This window comes from Chlamydotis macqueenii, chromosome 17 (assembly GCF_036417535.1).
Source record: "Chlamydotis macqueenii isolate bChlMac1 chromosome 17, bChlMac1.mat, whole genome shotgun sequence".
NCBI classification, from domain to species: Eukaryota; Metazoa; Chordata; class Aves; order Otidiformes; family Otididae; genus Chlamydotis; species Chlamydotis macqueenii.
Window position 1 is genome coordinate 5666848 of NC_141572.1, and position 20846 is coordinate 5687693.

The window sequence follows — 20846 nt, forward strand, 5'->3', positions numbered from 1 at the left end:
GTTTCAAAATAAAAATTAATACAATTTCCTCATAAAAAAAGAGTTGAGGGAGGAGGGGGCTGAGGGGCCCTTTCCTTTATCAGAGAGGAGATCAGAGTGAGAAGAGACTAGATAGATGCAGCACATGCTGGTTTTATTGAATTTACACTATAGGAGCAGAAACCATGAAGACCAATACCTACCACAGTGCGCAACAGCCACCAGCGCACCACTTTTTGTCCCAAGGAGCAGTGCTGCGGTTGCAATCAGAAGACACAGCATGGAAATAGTCACTGCTCCCAGCACTGCCAGGTTAGAGAAGGAGAAAAGAGAAGAAGGTGGATTAACTGTCTCACTTAAAGTCACACTGGAAGCTTACAGATTATTGGGTACCGAATCTGTGTCTGCAAGAAGAGATCTGATGTCTTCATTACATGACAGTGGCTGGCAATGCTAGCTGTATTAGCCTCTTGCTAGTTTTAGATAGAATTAATTCTATGGACTTTGCAAACTACAGATCTAGCAAGGTTCTCCCTACACCCTTTGGATTCCCTTCCAAACCTTGGAACCTCAAAGTCGAAAAGAGCCAGGAGGTTGTTAGAGCTAAGTCCCCCTTCCGAAGCAGCCTATTGAAAATCAGTCTGGTGAAACAAGGCATCTTGCTTTCTCTATAGCCGTTAGAAGTAACTGAACACGTAATAGGTTTTAATGTTCAATTCTGCATTTCCCCCATCTAGTTTATATTGCATAACAGGCATCGCTTTTTTCATTTAGAAATACAAAAAACTGTCCATCAGTTGGTGAAAATCCGTATGAGGGGGGAAAGGGGATCATGCAGAAAATATAGAGGGACCTTCTGCTTAACAGCTGAGGCCAGAGACTGCTCTTCCTCTCCCTAAATTGCAGGTTTTTTCCTTAGACTCATAATTTCTGAGTGGACAAGGTCTGTTATCCTTTCCTATGTATTAGGATTAATCATTTTATTGATTATACACACAAATAGGTCATTTCTGCTCCTTTTTGCTCCATCTCAACTGACAGGTCTGTTCATGCCTTCATATTCACTTGGTCTAACAGGATGAAGTTTCTTTCAATCTACCCTAACCCAATGTCTGTACCTCTACAAACCAAGAGAATTTAAAGTTTTAGAGACTTAAAACTCAATTAGGTGACTGAAGAGGTCTCTGATGGCTTTTACATAATGCCAGCTGGAGAGTCTATTCTGAAACCAGAACAGGCAGCGTATCACAAATAGAGTGATATAGAGAACCTATACAGCAGAATCATAGAATTATAGAGTGGTTTGGGTTGGAATGGATCTTTAAAGATCATTTAGTTATGGATAATGGATATACTAGATTGATATGTAAAATTTCCAATCCTGAAATGCAGCCTTAATTCACTGAAAGGCTACTTGGATATCTACTCGCTTAGAGTAATATTACTCCTTGAGAGGGCCATGAAAGAGGATTTTGCATCTTGTCTGACACTGGGATTATAGGAGATCCCAGCGTAGAAAAGAATTTGACCCACAGCATTTAATCAAGCTCAATTTTTGCTCTTACCTGGTAGTTGCTTTTTCCCTTACAGCACAAGATACATATAAATTAGCAACCACCAAAAACTGAATTAGCTATGTACATGTCATGGAGGAATCCATGCAGAACATAGATACCACAATTCTGACCGAGAAAATAATCAAATAAAACCTCAGACATGCTGTAGCTAGATCAAAGACAGACAGGCAATTGTGTTTTAGAAGCACAGTAGAACAGATATTATAACTACTCTGATATTGCAGCGAATTATAGTCTGAAAGCCAGTTACTGTTAGAAAAAGCAGGTCAAGAGAAATCAAAACTCCTGAAAGTGACATGAGAAACAGCAGGTTGTTAAAGTAGTATATGTTTTTAAAAGGTAACAGCAAACTGATGTTTTTGAAGAAGAAAATGCCACATTTTTCATTTTGATCTGATATTTGCTATCTATTTTTAGCTTTTTTTTTCAGTTTATGATACCTTAGATCTCAAAATAAAAAGCTAAAATTCAAACACATAATTTCCTTTTTGTTCCAGAAAAATAATTTTAGAAGCATTCATTTAGAAGTTCAGGTGTTCAGTTTTCATCCTAATTTAAACAAAGCAAGATTTTTTAAAACTTTATAAACCTATGTATAACATAATTATCATGGTTATAACTAGCCCTACTTCTAACTGATCACAACTCATGGAAACAGAGATGCTTTTATGTTACATTTCTAAGACCCCGCATATACAGGGTAAAAACAATGAAAGCTTTTAATCTTAATCTCTCTTAGATAGAAAAGGTTTTTAATTCTTATATTTAAATAAATTTTCATATGTAATTGAAGTTTCCATGCATGTCTGCACGCATCCCTCTAAAGTCATTAGTACAGAGAAAGACAGAAAGGCATCCCTGAATGCTTACTGTGAGGAGCTCAGATTGTCTGTCTTTAAATTAGTCACTCAGAAAACAACCTAAACCTTAGGTAGATTGACTCAGAAAACGAAAACTTGATATGGTAAGTAGAGTAGATAGCCTACTGGCGTTTGTCTTCTATCAGATGAAGGGGAAATAATTTTCTCAAGTCAGCAACTAAGCGCTGTGGTTATTCAGTTTATGTATCACACACTTGGAAAGGAAAAATGACCTGGTTTTCTGGCAAACGGACAAATCTCCCGAGGGGGTGTAGGGATGGGAACAGAAGGAGGAAAAAAAAAAAAAAAAAAAATCTTAAATTACTAGTTTGAGCCCTTACTGCTTAGGTCACTGGAGTCAAATCTGACCTGCTCCTTACTCCAATATGAGGTATACATCCACGTTCAACAATGTTACATTTATAGCTTGGTGCCACTTTAATAACTTAGCCCTGAAACATATCTAGGTGACTTTACCCAGAGATTTTTGGAGTTGGAGATATACAACCACTAGAGAACAGAGAGTGTATTCTGTCTCAAGTCAGAGTAGGATACGATTTTCTTAGGTGAAGGCACCAAGTATCTCTCATGCTCAGCACAGCTTTGACTATGGTGCATCTGTGACATTGGTCAGAGCAGGGAGCTCACTGCTCCCTCTTATGATGCACCTCCTCCTTTGGAGGCATGTTTTGTCAGCCTATGTGAGCTGTGGCACCAATAGTCATTTCTATAACATACACTCAAGACAAGTCAGTCTTAGTTTCAGAAGCCAGAATATGACATTTACCTCCAGTTCTAAAAAAGCTGACATGAGTCATTGGTAAGGGATAAAAGAATGAACACATCAATCTCTCATGTGTCAGACACACAACCCTAGTTTATAGCGCTGGAACACAGAGTAGCAAACTTGAAAAGACAACTGGACAGTCTCACTTGTGTGCAATGCACATTTGCTCTCAGTTGCCACAGAACAATTTTTGCTGTTCTTTCTTGTATAGTATTGGTGGTTACAGTGAGCTTCCGACTGTAATATCCCAATGCTTGGAAAGCAATGAAGTAAGTCAATGTGGCATTTCATGTTACATTCAAAAAACAACCACCACCACCCTCAGGTATTTTTCATTTTACGGTTTTGGTATACCAATAATGCTTAGGAACCTCAAACATCCTATAAAACAGAGCCAGGCTTACAACAGGGTGAGGAGAGATGTTTAAGCATATAAATCCTACTTAGATGCCTAATTCTTGCTCACTTCCTATAAATACCTTTGCAGATTTGAGCTTTACTGATCTTAACATGAGCTCAATGAGAGATTAGGAGCACTGCGAACTCCAGCTCAGGAGACTTTAAATGTTATCTCCTATTAGCATAGATAGGTCTCAGCTCTACTACTTCAATTTTTGTAAGAAGTACTCAAAGGACAACTTCAAGAAAAGGCCTTTCTCAAAGAGATCTCATGTCAGACAATTCATACAATATCAGACTGAACAATATCAGAAACGTTGAGTCAACCAACAGCACTACAATTTCTGTAGAGCAGCAACTGAAGGATTGTTAGGTAATTTATACATGAGAAAGTGACTTCCCATACCAAGAGCAGAGAATCAAAAAATAAGGTACCAAAGAAACACAAAACAGCCTTACCTCAGTGTGAACTGATCTTCTGTTGAATTTTTAGCAATAGATACAAGGAAAGTCAAAATGTCACCTTGCTTGACAGTCTTTGGTGCATACTGGATGGCAATATTATCATCCAATCTCATTTCATTTAAAGAAGGGCCAGCACGTGTCTGGTAAAGGAAAACACTTCCAATCCTCTGCAAGGGAGGTCCCGACTCATCAATGTCATTGCGCCCTGGTCGGATCCCATTACTTTTCCTTACATCCTCCTTCGTGCATTCCCCCTTCTCATCTCCTGGTTGTATGGCATAGTAAAGCTCCACAGGGCTCCCTTCAGACTGATCCATTGGTTTCTTACGGCCAGCAACAACCGTGGGGGGGTTAAACCAGCTTGGCAGGAGCTCCAGCTCTGCCACACACAACCCCAGATCCCCTTGCAATCTGCAACTGCCTCTGACTTCTCGTGTCTCTCGAAAGGCAAACACCCGCAGGCAGGGCAGCCGTTCCGTGGTGCTATAGTCATCCCAGTCCCTGCCCACGATGTAGAACAGGACCTGGACTTTGGGCTTGCTCGGGTAAATTTTGTCACTCATTATGAAGGCCTTAAGTTTCCAATTAAAGGAGAACTTGTTAGTAGATCCAAATGGATTTGAAGACAACATTAAGTCCTGGGGCACTACTTGTTCAATGGAAAAAGGTCCATAGCTGGCATTTAACACAGGTGGCCTCTTGGATTTGTAGATCAGAAAGGATTCCACTCGAGACTGCAAGCTAGAATTCCTCATAATATCCTGGTTGGCTTCCTTAAGAAAGAAGGAAACATCCGCATTGTGGATACGATAGGTCACGGGCAAGTAAGTTGGCATTAAAGAAAATCTCTGTATACTCTCCAGGATCCCTCGACTCTCAGTCACTGTTGAAAGGAAAGGAGAGTTTAAAAGATCAGATCTTCAAGTCATACTGTGATATAACCTCACTGACTTTACTGAGGGGACTGACAGTGCTGTAGCTGATATTTGTGGCAATATCAAGCATCATCAATCCATGCAGAAGTAGCCTGGGTAGATGATGACTTATCCTGTTAGCTTGGAAAACAATAGGTTATGATATGTTTTATATGGCAGCTAAATTAAATGTAGTGGCTTGTGTAGGTTTACCTGTGCCAAAGGTCACATCTTCACCTGCAATATGCATTCATTATTAGAGAGCAAAATTACCCAGTCAGCATTTGCCACCTAAGATCACTGCACAGGCACTTGTAAAATGGAATTTGATCACTAAAGTTACATCTGTACAGGAAACCAATGCAATGATTTTACATCAAATGCTGTGCATGGGCCACTTAGAGTTCACATCAACCTTCTTTTCAGCACTCTCAAACAACACATGAACTTTAAGTGGTTTCTTGCACAAGGTTGAATTTCACCTTAAGAAGTTAGCACAATAACCATTTACACAAAAGCTCCTTTAGAACACCCTGGTACTAGAGGATTTCAAAAGGAGCTTTATTTGCATCCAATTTATGGTCCCTTCTATTTCACTTCCTTTACAAAAAGAAGGTTTTTTCTTCTGTAAATAACTATGAGAATTAATGCCACTGTTGTTGCCTAGCCCTATATTGTTCCTTAACACAACTGCATTATCTGGAGGCTGTACATCACTGCACATTGAAAGAACATTTTCAATGACACTGAGCCTCTCTTACTGCAAGACATCTATTTTAACCGTGCCATCAAGCAATTACCTGAGGCAAGCTCTCATATTAAAGAATAAGCTCTCCATCCTTTCTAGGAACTGTCAGTCCCAAAGAGTAAAGATACACACTGTTAAAAAATACAGATGCAAATACAATAAGACCTTTCCTGTTTGAACATCTGACCTTCATGCTTATGTCTTCACACCCTAATTGTGAAATAAATCACATTTTTTTCCACAGCAAATTCAAATCCTTACCCTTATTCAGAAAAGTGACAAAGGGTTACCACAGATGGCATTCAAAGGCAACCCAGTTTCCCAAGCTCTAGTCCACGAATGCTTTATTAGTCCCTACTTTTTGTTTGGCATCTGACTTAAATATTTACTGCCAATCAAGTACCGCAGTGGCCTAAACTGATGGCAGTTACTTCTAACCACCCATCTACCTCTTCTGCACTGCAATTCATTGCAAATCCTAGAACTGGATAGAAGAGGCTTGTTATCTTCAAATCCTATGGGAAGGTGCTGTTAGTTCCTAAAAACCTCTGGTTTCAGGCTGCAAGTGTTCACCAGAAACAATCTGGAAAATGCCTCTCACAGCAGCAATCATCTTATTTACCTGTGGGCTGCATAACCTGAAAGAGGAATTCACCTTTGCAGGTGAGGAAGCCACACTGATGCCACCCATAACCAGCACACCCATCAAGACACCTCCACAAGAAAGCAGTTAACACAAGAAATCTCACTCTGCCATTGACTTTGTATAAGTCGCTTCTGCTGTGCTGCTGTTCTATGTTCAACAAATAAAAGTATTACTTTTTATTTCCCCTCACCCTTAATCTGCGTAGACTGCAAACAAAACAGACGTATCTTACTTGTATATAAAGAGTATCACCCACAACAACAAGGCTGTAGTCTCAGTCAAGTAATAAAAAACAATAAAGTGGAAAACTGGAGCAAAGAACTTTCCATATGGAAAAGCAAAACCAGTTGGCTATTTAAAAAAAAATTAAATAAATTAAAAAAAAAAAAACACACACCCCCCCCCCCAAAAAAAAACCACCACCACACCACAAAAAGACCTCCCAACCACAAAACAAAGGAAAACAACAAACCAAACCCGAAACATAAACAAACCCTAGATAAAAGTGGGCATCATTAGGCTGTTAAGACAGACATAACAAATCTCAGAACAAAAGAGGCCAGGAAGAAAGGATTGCAGAGAAGAGTTTTACAGTTTTGGAAATATTTCTTTCCATCTTGAAAAACTGAAATTCCTCTCCCAATAAACAATTAAAATAAAACTTTACTTTTAAAAGTTTAATTAATGTCAACTCTTAAACCTCACCCAGAATTAGAAATAAATTCCATCTAAAGAACTGGATGGCCTCAGCACACATCATCGTATGAGACTGTAAGTTGCTCCAGCCATAAAAGGCTGAAGTCCCATGATCCCTAGAGGTGGAAAATTCAGCTTAGATCCTGTTTCAGTTTAGAGGAAGTCACACTCAAAGTCTTTTCTGCTTATTTTTAATGAAAAGTAAACTGCAGAGATTCTTTGCCTGAAAAAACACCCTTTATTTTAGCCTTGGTCCTTTCAGCATTCAGCTCCCACTCTCTTTCCAGATATTCATTGATAGCAGATGAAGTTTTTAAAGACCTTTTGCTAGATAATCCCCCAACAAAGATTTCTAACAACTCTAAACGGCTTTGATAGTACTTAGAGTTTCAGGGAAGCATCTCTCCTATCCAGCCCTAAGGCGAAATCTGTTCTGCTGTTGTACTCCTCAGATCACCCAGCCCATAACATGGTTTCTCCATCTAATGTCCCATTTATAAATTCCACACTCTTTTTGTACTCCTCCCAACAGTTTGGCAAAGCACCATTAAACACAGCAAGGCATCAAGGAGGCAACTTAGAGAGAGGAAAAAGGCTCAGGGTATTCAATTTTTTATTTCCCTTATTTTGATTGCAGCTCCCTCCCTTGCATTCCACAGGGAGAAGTACATTATTTTTATATTAAAACTAACAGAGTGTTTCACCTCATAATTTTTTAATCATTTATTTTAGTGCTTAATTATCTAAGGGATTAAAAAATCTTCCCCCTGTATTCCCCATCTCCACAGGATAATGTCCCTCAGAATCTGTAAATCAATCACTCTTCAGAATAGGAAAGTAACACAAATTAAAAAAAAAACAAACAAAAAACTAGAAGATGAACTGTGTATTAAAAAAAAGAAAACAATCTCATCAGAAAGAGTGGGGTCCATTGGTTTTCAAGTTTTTGGGCAACAGCAAACTGGTTGCTTGCCGTTGCACTTCCCCCTACCGTGGGGGGGGGGGGTGGGTGGACCGTGCACTGAATATGAACTGGCTTATGCTGGAAGCTGACAGCAGCTTTCCAAACAGCCAAAGGCCAAAAACTCAAACAATTTTACACTTTTATCTAGGGAGAGTTATAATCAGCACAAACAGAAAAAAAATTCAGAAAAACTACACTGAGCTCTGCAGTACCATCTGGATTTTGACCGTGAAAGTTTATTAAGGATTCTGAAGGATAGAAAATTAAAAACAAAAACTATCAGCATCCTTAATGGCAACCATGACTATTTTTGTAAAAATTATGCATGTTTTTACAAAGGCAGAATTGCAGAAGACTACAATTTTTGTATGTTATTGGGTAAGACCCAGCATAAAAGTGAGTTCTAAAGATTTATTCATATCATCTACCCCAAATATTAGATATATACCATCATAATGAAATTCCACAGGAGTAACCCAGCTGAATAAATAAGACAAGAATCACACAATGAATCTCTCAGTTTAAATATGTTAAACAAAATAAAGGACAGGTAACTGAAGTGCTGTTGAGGAAAAAAAAAAATCAAGACAAAAAATACAGTTAAATTTGGGAACTGCAGTTTATCTTTCCTATATCACAATATCTGAAGGCTTGTCTACATGGGGAACTTGGCAGCAGAATAACCGAGTGCAAGCGTGCAGTACATTAACCAGCTTCACTAGTTCTCTGTGTGAATGTATGGCACAGAGTACGTCACATTCTGCATCAATTAAAAAAGAAAAAAGCTTAGGTAAGAGATTAAAACAAACTTTGAGAAGTTTATCCATGTATCCATATAAGGATAGATTCCTATGATCCATAGAAATCCGGTCAACTTTGAATAGACTAGTTGTGGCAAGCTGGAAGATCAGTTTATCTTAAGCTGAAACATTGCAGAGGAAAAAGCAGATTCTTCCAGAGGACCAGAGCAAGTGATGCCTCACAGGGCTGCTGAATCTCGAGGGACTGACCCTCAACTGGAATAAACTGTTCCACTGCAAGGTCTGGTGAAGACAATCTACTGCAACTGCAGAGTGGCATTACAGCATGCAGGATTCAGGAGATGATCCTCAACAGTTTGAAGGAAACCAATAAAATCTAATTTTGATGCTGTGCTTATGACAGGAGCTATTATTTCTCAGTCCCTTACAACTCTGTCTGTATTTGACCTCTCATGCTGTGAAAGGTTTGTGGAGGATTTCAATCAGTGGCCACCTGGGAAGAGATTCTGTAGTCAGGTGGTTTTCCTTCCTCTCTCTTTAGTAAATGTTCCCCTGACTGACACTGTTTGAAAAATACTTGTCATTGATGGAAGAAGCAAATTCTTTGCAGGTCAGGGAATTTGAAAAAAAAAAAAAAAAAAAAAAAAAAAAAAAAAAAAAAAAAAAAAACCTGATGAAAAGGCAGCATATTCAGTCTCTTCCTGCACAGCCAAAGCTTCTGTGTATGATATATCCCTGAACACGACACTGTAAACACACTGCATTTACCTTCAAAAAAGGTCATACTGCTTTCTTCATTAGGCTATTAATTTTGTACTGCAGTCTGGCTAAAAATCTTAAATCTTTACTTCTTTACTATCATGTAATAGCAGCTTCCAGTCAATGACAAAAACACTATTCATAGCTCAGTTTTACTGCAAAGTTATTGACCATGGCTTCAGAAAATTGAAGAAATCTGCCAGACCACTAACTCCATTCTATATTGCCAGATCCTTGGGATTTCATTGTCCTAACAGTTACTTTATTTTTAAAACTATTCAATCCATGATCATCCAGCATTCATGAGAAACAAAACACTCTTCCAAGCAGTTACATAATGCTACTATTTTTTTTTTCTAAAAAAAAAAAAAAAAAAGCAGCCTTTTTCTTGTAGATTGAAGGGAACAGCTTCTTAGGAAAATTGCCTTACCAACTGCAGGCTCAGACTGGTAATGCAATAGATTATGTTTACTGCTGTATCTTTGGGATTGAGATAAGTGGTTCTTTCCAGTCTGGCAGAAATTTTACCTTTTTAGTTAGATTCAGCTGTTCTCCTTGAATCATCTGAACAGTTCTGCTCTCCTAGGTTTGTTATGCATTGGAATAGTTTTTAGACCAAAAGGGGGAAAAAAAAAAAAAAAAAGTATCTGGTAGTGTGATCTATTTCCAAATCTGGAAACTAATGTTACAAAGATGTCTGCTCCAATAAAACTTCATGTTCAGCTTTGAAAAATTAAGACATTTCAGTCTTAACCTAGTTAAGTGGCTGAATCCACCAATGCTCAAAAGTGATGCAATTTAAAGCTAAGCTATAAACACAGTGAATACCATCCTGACATGGTTTGGCCCCACTCAGCAGCTAAAATAGCACTCAGTCTCTCGCTCAGTCCTCCCCTCACCACCCCCTCACAGCAAGATGGGGAGGAGAACTGGGAAAGAAAGGCAGGCAAAATTCACAGTTTGGGATAAAAACAGTTTAACAGAACAGCAGAGGAAGAGAAAACAAAACCAATAACAATATACTTAAGGACATAATTTACAGTACCAGAGCTCACAATGGATCCTGATGCCTGGCCCCCTCCTGAGCAGCAAAACCCACCCCTCAGCACCATGCCCACTTTATGCACTGAGCATGAGGTCACAGGTGTGGAACAGCCCTTGGGCCAATTTGGGTAACCTGTCCCAGCTGTGTCCCCAGCCACAGGGGCCACCAGCTCCAGCTCCTCACCCAGCTCAGGTGAGAATTAACTCTGTCCTAGCAGGAACCAGGACACATCCCCAGTGCATCTCAGTTCTTAACAGAGGGATTATCTATCCTGCCAGGATATGTCACTTACTATGGACAGAGTCAATTAAAACTGTGTTACACTAATATCTGAGTACAATCATTTCCATCTCAGAGGATTTGTTGGTTGCTTGTCATGTTTCCTCCCCATGTTCAAGCACCCTTATGCCCAGCCCTTACACATGAATAGATAGAACTGGAGCTTTCTGAGGATGACTGACTGTGTTCCCTCTTTTGCCAATCTTGTGGCAGCTTCAATTTGCTTAGAACAATTACCACTGCATTTTCAAGCTTTTGATTAAGTGCTGTGCTTTATTGAGAACAGCTTTATGACATAGTGACAAACTGATGGGAGGTTCTCAGACAAAGAAAGGCAATACAGATTTTGCGGCAGTTGCTCATCTCGCTTGTTTAAAAGCAATGAAGTTGTTCATCGGTCACGCTCTGCAGTGGTGCTCAAAGGTCACAAGAAGTCCAGAGGGAGGGAGCACTGTAGATACAGAACCGCACAGTGCAATAGGCTGTAAAGAACGTTGATAGCTCACATGCATTACAGGGCAAGAAATGAAACCACAGAAGAAACACCCTGCGCCACACGACCAAAGTCCTGCAAACCCACCCAGGATCTTACTGCAGGTAATTTTCTTTGAAACGGTTTTCACACAGCCACACACCTAGTCTGTGCAGTAACACAGAGTTAGGAAAGTATTTTAATGATTTGGTGCCGTGAACACAGGAATCTATCCCACAGATATGCACATTGACAATTTTTTGCTGCTGTTATCCCTTGACAAGAAACTAAAAGTTGCAAGATTAATTTTCTTTCAGGTTATACTACCTTATATGCATCCAAAAAAATGAACCAATTGGTATCCAGTTTGACAGGTTAGCTTTCTTTCCTAGTTACCATCTCATTTTAGCATTGATTCTGGGCATTTAATTATATTATTAAATCTTTATTATTTCTGTGACCAGAAGCCTTAACTGAAATTAGACTTCATCAGAAGCAGCAGTATTTGCCCGAAATAATCCACAATTCATGTTAAAAGACAGGGTTTTAAGAACTGGAAATTATGCCAAAATAGCGATGGGGTTTACCAAAAGCCATAAAGCCAGTATGCATTCAGGGCCAGAAACCAGTCATAAATCACCTATTCCCCTCTGTAGTCACTATGCAATATGGACGTTTCAACAAGCTTTTCAACAGCAATTTTTTTATAAAACCTGAAAATGTAAAGGGCGGGTGGAGTTGAGAACTAAATCAGCCATGTTTTCTTGCAGTCTTCCGCTACTTTGTCACATCAGCCAAAAAAGAAAACTTGTTCAACATCTCTGCCACAGACAGGTCACAGAGGAAGCTGAGCCACTACATCTTTAGCACACAGATCCAGTGTTACGCTGAGCTCCTGCTGCACTTCACAGGATCAGCGCAACAGGTAAGTTTTCCTGTCCTGAATCCAGCCAGTTTCTTACAACCAAGTATTTCTTTATTAAGACATTATTATACATAAAAATGTTCAGTGATCACATTATTCTCTACACAGCTCTGTAAAACATAAGGCTGAAATAACTCTGTTATTTGACTTGATGGTTTTATAAGTGCCCATCCTTGATACACACTCACAGATGCAGATTGTCCTCCCAGTTGCTATAATGGGCCCATTGAATCTGATAATCAGTCCAATAAGGTCTTTTTAACACCAGCACTATAGTCTGATGACACAGTATTTTCTTTGAATATCACATTTTACTGAAGTTTGAAGAAACTTTCATAAATTAATCATTGATGTCAGGACAGACTACACCTCATCGTTCATTAGGAGGGAAATGAACAATCCTGAAGTTACTTTGTTATTCACATTGACAGACAGATTAAAAAAAAAACATTTAAAAAAGGGCCACAGAGGAACACATACACCTTTATATTACCAAGCGATATAAAAATGATCAGAGAAAAATCAATATAACAAAGCAAGTTCCCATCTGAAAAGGCAGCGAAGTAATAATTACAGAGAAAAGTACTAAGATAAAAGGATACAGCAGCATTTGATGCAAGATCTGATGTCAGCCTGAACATGAAAGGACAAAGTACTGATGGGCACCACTAAGTTTACAGTAAGAAAAACAACTAAACAAAAACCCCCAAAAAAACCCACAGTCATGTTAACTGCTGGATGATATGGAAAGACTGGCTAGGAACATTTTTCTGACAGTCCAGATGCAAAACATCAATAATCACACAGAGGGCTGTCCCCAGTCCATCAGCTCCACGTGATTTCAAGCAGTAGAAGGTACCCGACTTGGTAAGATGCATCCCTCCCTTCAGTGTGTCACCGCTTACAGCAAACAGTGAACTTTCATCACTGTAACTCACCGGACCACCCTGACACACACCATTTCTTGGCCTATTTTGATGCATGTATTTAATGAACCATAAAATGACAGAATCTCTTTTTAATTAAAATAGTGCTAAGTGAGGTGCCATACACTTATGGCTCAAGGCACCCTAATGGGGAAAGATGTAAGAGTACAAGGGCTCCAGTGTCTAGTGCTCCAGTGTCTAGCACATTGAAAGATTTCTCAAGCTTTCAATGGCAATAGTTTCATCTCCCTTTCTGTCCCTCCTCCCCTCCTATGCCTCTACTTACAGAGGAAAAGAGAAAAGATGAAGACTTCAAAGATTTAAAAAACAAGACAAAACCAAACACACACTGCCCACAAACCAAAAACCCTCCACGAATTTAGAAAGCTGAAATTTTTGCTGGAGTATCTTGACTTAAACACTATTTCTAGTGTAATTATGTTTAGGAATCAACAAAAGGAAAGTATGGCTGGGTAGTGGGGGAGCACAGAGCGCCAGGAGTCCAGCATCAATTGTCAATTTCCTCGTGACAGAGGCAGAATTACGGAACTGTGCATTGAACAGCCTTGTACTGCTTAAAGAGACTCTATTCAGACAATCAGAAGCCGATCAGATTCTGCCTCAAATGTCTGTAAAATTCCCCCTTCGTTTTCTGCAAAGATACCAGTGACTGTGTGGAGGCTGCAGGTCTGCTACCAGGACATTAGTGACTGGAGGAAAATAATTCTAAGCATTAACACCTGACTCAGCAAAAGTTTCTGCTGCCGGCCTTTTATGAGAGAAGCCACATCTATACACACTAATCCAATTCCAGTGGAATGTGAACTGCAGCACAGAAGTGTTTGTGGCTGCTGGCTGATCACTCTCCCCTCTCCAGAGTATGTTTGGTTTTTTTTTTAAATAATGTTAAATTTGTTAATCTATATCATGCCTCTACATCTTGCTGTAGGCTGTGTGCCTAACGCTGAATTTGTACAACCAACAATTACAATATTGATTTTTTTTTTATTGCTACATTCACTAACAAGATTTAAAAAAAAAAGAAAATAAAAGTCTTTTAAAGTCTTATTTAAATAACATCATAATGCTGGTATGTGCAGTAAATTTCCAGGAATGTCAATAAAATTAGCAATATTTCACTAAATACATAACCATTTTACATTTATTAAAGAAAGCGCAACTGAAAAAATATTCAAGTGTATTCTCAGAAGGAAGTGAAGATATTAATGGGTACCTGAAATGGGTACCTGAAAAGTTTAGAAATTGGAGCGCATCACAGAATATACATACATATATACATACGCGTACACACACAAGCACAGATACAAGAATCTGACTTTGGTGGCATGGAACACAGCCAGAGCTAAGTACCACTGCTGCCTGGGTATTTCTGTTCCTCACTATAGTCTCTGGTATAGACACACTGTGGACACCGGAATGCATAGTGTTCCCGAATCCATAGCATCCTGCTTAGGGTTAACACAGAGAACTCCTCAACCTTGTTAAGAGAGACTACTACTCTATTTTCCAGTGCAAGAGACACACACAACAGATTATGCTTCTTTGCAGAGTGCTGATTTATTTACTTAGGAGTTAATTTTTCAACTGTATTTAGACCTTAAAGACACAAGTAGAATTTCACTACTAGTCACTAACCAGGTCAAGTACTTTTAAATATTCAATAATGCATCATATGCATCTTTTTACACTTAAAATACCTTTGAAAGCCTGACTTACTGTTCTGCAGGGCTGTGAATTGTCGTTTTTTAAAAACAAAGACAGTTTGCAACTTCACAGTTTATTTTGTCATGAAATGTTTTGCCTCTTTCGAAATGTGTTTTACAAATACATGGCACATTGCTGCATCTTTTAAATTCTTTCTGTCCTTCAGGAAATAAACCAGCACGCTATTCTCTCCACTTTCTCAAAAGTGTAATAGACAGAAGAGCTAAGAGGATTGAAGTTATTATTTTATAGCTCCATAATTTTTTTTTCCCCTAACCAGGCAAACTCTAAAGGGCATGAACTCTTGAACTCACCTAGTATTTATTTACCCAAATCTAGGAAAAGTTCTTTGTTTATGTAAATCTCCAAAGTCTTATTCAGAAACTGATTCCACCTTTTCAAATCATCCTCTTTCTCTTACTTCTCAGACCTATTTAAAAGTCTGAGATAAGCTGATACTGGTACGGATGCTACAGTGTTTGACACTTGTAAACACCTAAAAATAAAAAGATAAGCTAGATCTCTTTTATTTTTCTTTTCTGCCTGACAAAGTCTCCAATGTTTTCTTTGGCAGTCTGTTCTGTCAATTTTGAGCCAGTTGTACATCTCCTTGCAGATTCTAAAGGTCATATTAAAATCTGCCCCAGCTAAATACCTTGCTTTCTTGAAGCCTGACTAGAAATTGGAATGTTATACCAGGATGAAACAGTCAAAATCCTCCAAGGAGGATGCCATGAGACATGGAGCCGGGGAGACTGGCTATTTAATTGGAGGGAAGTTCCTCCTGGAGAATGTGGAGGACGTTTGAAATTCAGCAGCAATAAAGACTGCAGTGGAGCTGCACAAGAAGCACTGAGAGCTTGAGATTATTTTCCCTACCCTGCAATTATCTTGGATACTTAAAAATCCCTGCTACTTGGGCATGAATAGTTTTGCATGCTAGTCCCACTGAGAAGCTTTGAACAAAAGATTTCAGAAGCAGTGGTGAAAAACATAAAATAGAAAGCTCAGAAACAGAAATCCTACATTTAAAACAAATTACAGATATACTTTCTGCCAAGCCGGTCTTCACACTTATAAAGAGCAGAAGTCTCTGTCACAGCAAGCCCTTGGAGGCTTCTCTGAACAGGTTCTCTGAGCATTCAGAACAATTATCCTGATGAGTGTCTCGATGCATATTTGCCCAGGTGAATCCATATGCACATTTGAAATAGTTTAACTCCTTTTTAGCATCTGTGTTTGTGTGTAGTTAAGAACAAATCCTACTGCAAGCAAACACACTAAGTTGTATATGTTAAGTCTGTACCAAATAAATTCTGCAATTGTACAATTGACTAATGCTTCTCATCACTGCTTGTAAGTAGCAGATTAAAAGATGCAGTTCTCTAATTGAATGTCTACAGAATAAACAGCAGTATCTACTAGGGAGAGCAAGACAGATGGGTACAATTTGTCTGCAAGCAGAAAACCAACAGAAAGGCATTACCCGATTTAAGTTGCATTTGGAACCTGCACTAGCCCCTGCATTTTATTCAGTATGGCTAATTTATACAACTGACGCCACAGTTTGCTGTATTCTACCCTGATTTCTCAGATGCCCAGCTAAACTGATCAAAAAAACCCCAAATTCTCTCTGATCAATCCAAAGTGACATTCATTTTTTCACCTCATCACTACAACAGAGAAGCAAAAAAAAAAATCTAATAAAACCTTTAAAAAGGATTATGTTACCCTTTAGAAGTTAAAAAGAAAAAAAAGAATTAAAGCCAGAACATCAGTTTGAAATGCAAAGCCTCCAAACTTTCTTCTCAAACCCCATCTTACATTTTGAATGTTACTTTCACAGGAAAACTATTCTGTGTTTCCATTTTAATCCACAGCCTTTCTATTAAACTGGCATGTAAAAGAGGTACTGGAATTTTTTTTTAACCTAGGGAAGGATTCTTGAACATACTAGCTGCCTCTCATTGTCCTATTTTGATAATAATCAATTCACTGGATAAATGGAATAAATAGTTGAGCAAATATTTCTATGCCTAGTTACTATGATCCACAAATTACTACTAACTGTTGTGCTATCACATAACAAAGATAAGGAGTAAATTTGTATTTAGAAGGCAACAAATACATAATTACCACCGAGCAGAAAAGTACTGATTACTTAATCTAATTTATATTGCTATTTCTTGTTTTACAAATTAAGCTAAGCTTCTTTACATATCTATGCGTGAAGTTTACAAATACTTCAGATCTCTTTCCTGGTCCCTGAAAAATGGGTTGAGTTGCTCAAACAAATCACAGAATGTACAGACATTTACTGCCTGGTACTTTAGGAAATATCCAGGAATAAATCAAGCAAGACACATCACTGAAAGCGAAGAGAAGAAAAAGCATTAAAATGACATATTAAAAGTGTTCTCCCAAATTACATATGGTTCACAGAGGTGCCACATGTAAAATTTAAGACTTGAGGGCTTTAAATTGTATAAATAGCAAGTAGCATTACTGATACTATGGTAATTGAAAGTGAAGAACTTTGCATTTCTTAAGTAATTTTGGTACCTTAGTATGCAACCTGCAGAAGGAAGACAGATCAGATTCATTGGTAATATCTTGGGAGGAGATACCGGTAATAGGTGAAGAATCTTATATACTGTACAGAAGTAGGAGAAATGTTCCCAATAAAATGTTCATCAGATGAAGTGCACATAGCATCCCATGAGAATTAGCAGTGCAAGGAGATTATGTGCTAAAGAAGTTATACAGCTGGTCCTTTCAGGCTGATATTATGATTCTGCTGCATGTGTGTGCAGCTCCTTCCTCAGCGCAAGAAAGCTAAATTCTCTCTAGTTGTTACTGCAACATAAGTTTAAAAGTAAATACTTTACACCTGGAGTAGCTTAGTGGTTTTCTTAGCATTTTTTCTGCCTGTTGCTTCCCTAAATCACGTAAAATCTGCTATTACCGTGCATTGTGACCACGTCAGGACCTACAGGCTAATTCTGAAGAGCTGTTGGATACCGTGCAAGGAAACACACTGTAATTACCAGCACCAGCACTCTCCTTCAACCTGAGAAGACTTCTCTGCTGCAGGCAGGTTTTTCAAATACGGTGTGAAACTAAACCCTTCTCTCTTACATTAGCTAGAGATTTCAGATCAGTTTACCCTCAGTACCTGTGATTTTGTCTTGGGAGGAGTGGAGGCTGGGCGGGGTGTTTTCTTTGCTGTTGTTGCTTTTTTACTTTTTTTTTTTTTTTTTTTAAGAACTGATCTTGCATGACTGTTTCAAGTTATTTAGGTTTAAGAGGATGCACATTCGTAACATGCACTTTATTTCAGCTCTGCTTTCTGAAAAGAGGACTCTTCTTGTTTCCACACAGCACAATGTGGTCTCTGCTTAGGAAAACACATAGTTTCATGGGCTGAATAACTGAAGGCAGCAATATATCACCTTTTTTCATAGATACAAAAATAGTAAACCCCCACCCTTGTTCATGCAGAAATATCCCTTAGGGCTTATGCCCTCTGGTTTCTTTCAGCCTTTTTAAAGGTCACAGTCTGACATTTCAAGAGTGTTAGAAGTCACTGTCTTCCTTTCTATACGTGCATCCCTGCTTAAGCATCATTCCCTTCCAGTCACAAGGCCCAAAGCAACAAATTACTTCTTTGTAAGAAGACTAGATCTGGTAACTGCACTTGGAGACTGATTAAAATTAAGTCAAGGCAGCTCAGCTGAAATAATGCCAGATGGAAAGGGGTTATGCATAAAACTAACAATCCACAGGAAACTTGAAATTAAAATAGAAGATGCACATATTTTTCCCCTACTTAGGTTGAAAAACAAAACAAAAGATGAAGTTAGTCTCATTCACAGACCAGAGTAGCTCAGCAGTTTTCTATAATTGCAAGTAGTGTATTACCAGTTATTACTAATACTCAAATTTAAATAGTTTGAATTCTCCTCTCCCTGCTAAAGCATGATCACATAAAAAAAAAAAAGAAACCACGCAAACACATAACAGACTTTCTTTATAAATAGGATTTGCATTGCGACTTTTACATAACGTATTGTCCTTTCAAAGGACAATATCAAATATGTTGCCAGTTAGCTTAATTGGAGTGCAGGTTGATTGAGACCTGAGCAGGAAAGGTTTCTCATTACTTAAAGGGGGGAAAAAAGAAGAAGTAAAGACCAAAAACTCTCACAACACTTGCTAAGAGGAAAAGTAGTAGACAAGTATCTGACTACTGCTCATGATGAAGTAACAGTTCTCTAAGTATTTGAAGATAATAAGCTCTTTGAAGAATGAGGTACAGCTCTTTTTCAGTTGTACCTTACTAAATCCCATACTAAGTGCTAGAATAATGATGATTTTCAGCTGGCTCTACTACAATTTCATCAGAAGACTAGTCAGAAAAAAAATTGTGGTCATTTTGGTATTAGCTAACGCTCTGATATGAATTGTAAAGATATTCAGCTTTATCAGGACAGCCACTGCGTACCTTCCAGTGCCAGCAGTAGGTGGCTCAGATACCAGACTACAAAAGTTCTCATACTGCCCAATGCCTATTAATTCTGGAGTGACAGACAATCAAAAGACTACAGTGAAGTCTTTTGATTTAGAAGTATTTATGTTGCCTTTAAAATTAATTTCATAAGGTTCACCAATACCGCAAATGTCAAATATTTTCTTCCTTTTTAGAGAGCACTGTAGATTTCCTGAGCATCAGCTCCTTGGTTATGTATCTACTTATATACACACAAACACTCCCATCCTAAATATGTGAAGTAATATACAGAATTAAATCACTATCCAAACTATAATTTTGCACAGGAGAAGAAATCCAAACCTCTTGCTATTATTCTGTCTCATCCACATGAAAAGCAGTCTGCTTTTAGCTACCTGTAGAGTGTTAAAAGTAAAGCAAAGTACAACTCCTTTAATTATATAGCTTTGGAAGCTACATGTCCTGCCTCTGACTTCAGTGAGAAGAGATTTCAGTGCCATTCAGTGCCATGCAGCTTGGCTGTGGTTAAATTTTTTCTAAGGAAGCCAAGAATGAATCCACTAACTCAGTAAGGCTTACTTGGCACAAAGGAAGATCAAAATCAGACAAGCAGAATGATAGAGCTGACAGTGCTCCGTGATCATACTCAGAGTCTATTTCTCCACAGCTTAAACTATTTTTATAATTTATGCTCTGATTTAAGTGCAGCTCCAAACAATTGAATTTTTCTGACATTGCCCACATGTTTGATTTTTGCATCTCAAGAGAATATAAGAAATTTAATCTCAAACCAAATCTAATTTTTTTTTTAATCTATAACCTAAAACTATGGCAAACACAGTCAAGATCTGGAAACAAACAATTACTCATTGCTTCAACCTTAACTAGCATGGCCTCTTACCATTAGTATTCTGCATTCATAAGAAGTCAGTGGACTAAAAGAAAACAATATTTGAAGACAAAGAATCTAACCAAAGCTACAAACCATAGGGGCTTTGTGTCATGCATAGTGTCTCTTGACCTAAATACAGCTCAATTCACATCATCGCTTCGAGTACTTAATTATTTTCAGTCTTTTGTAGTGGAGATTAATTATCTCATCATTGTACTATGGTGAGATTCAGTTCAAGTAAAGTTGTTATCCTATGTTCGTTAGTCTTTATGAAAGTTTAGTCTCTGACCAATTTCCAGTATGTAAGTATTAGTAGCAAGCATTACTGATCAGAGACAGAGGGCAACCTTTAAAAAAGGTTTCCTTCATGACAATATTGCAATAATCTGCTGAAGTACCATGTTTTCATGCCAATAATAAAGTCAAATAATATTTCTATAAATAAAATTCAAGGAAAAGACAATAAAAATCAAGTTATGTATTCCTATACCCCAATGAAAACTTTATACTAATGGAA

General features: G+C 38.2%; 1 protein-coding gene across 1 annotated transcript in view; it reads right to left on the reverse strand.

Moving 5' to 3' along the window:
- Nucleotides 1–20846, reverse strand: part of TMEM132D (transmembrane protein 132D) — a 257878-nt gene that overhangs the window by 193961 nt on the left and 43071 nt on the right. The window contains exon 2 of the mRNA XM_086761324.1: nucleotides 4062–4950. Coding sequence (XP_086617450.1) covers nucleotides 4062–4950 — 889 coding nt within the window. The remainder of the gene's footprint in view (nucleotides 1–4061; nucleotides 4951–20846) is intronic.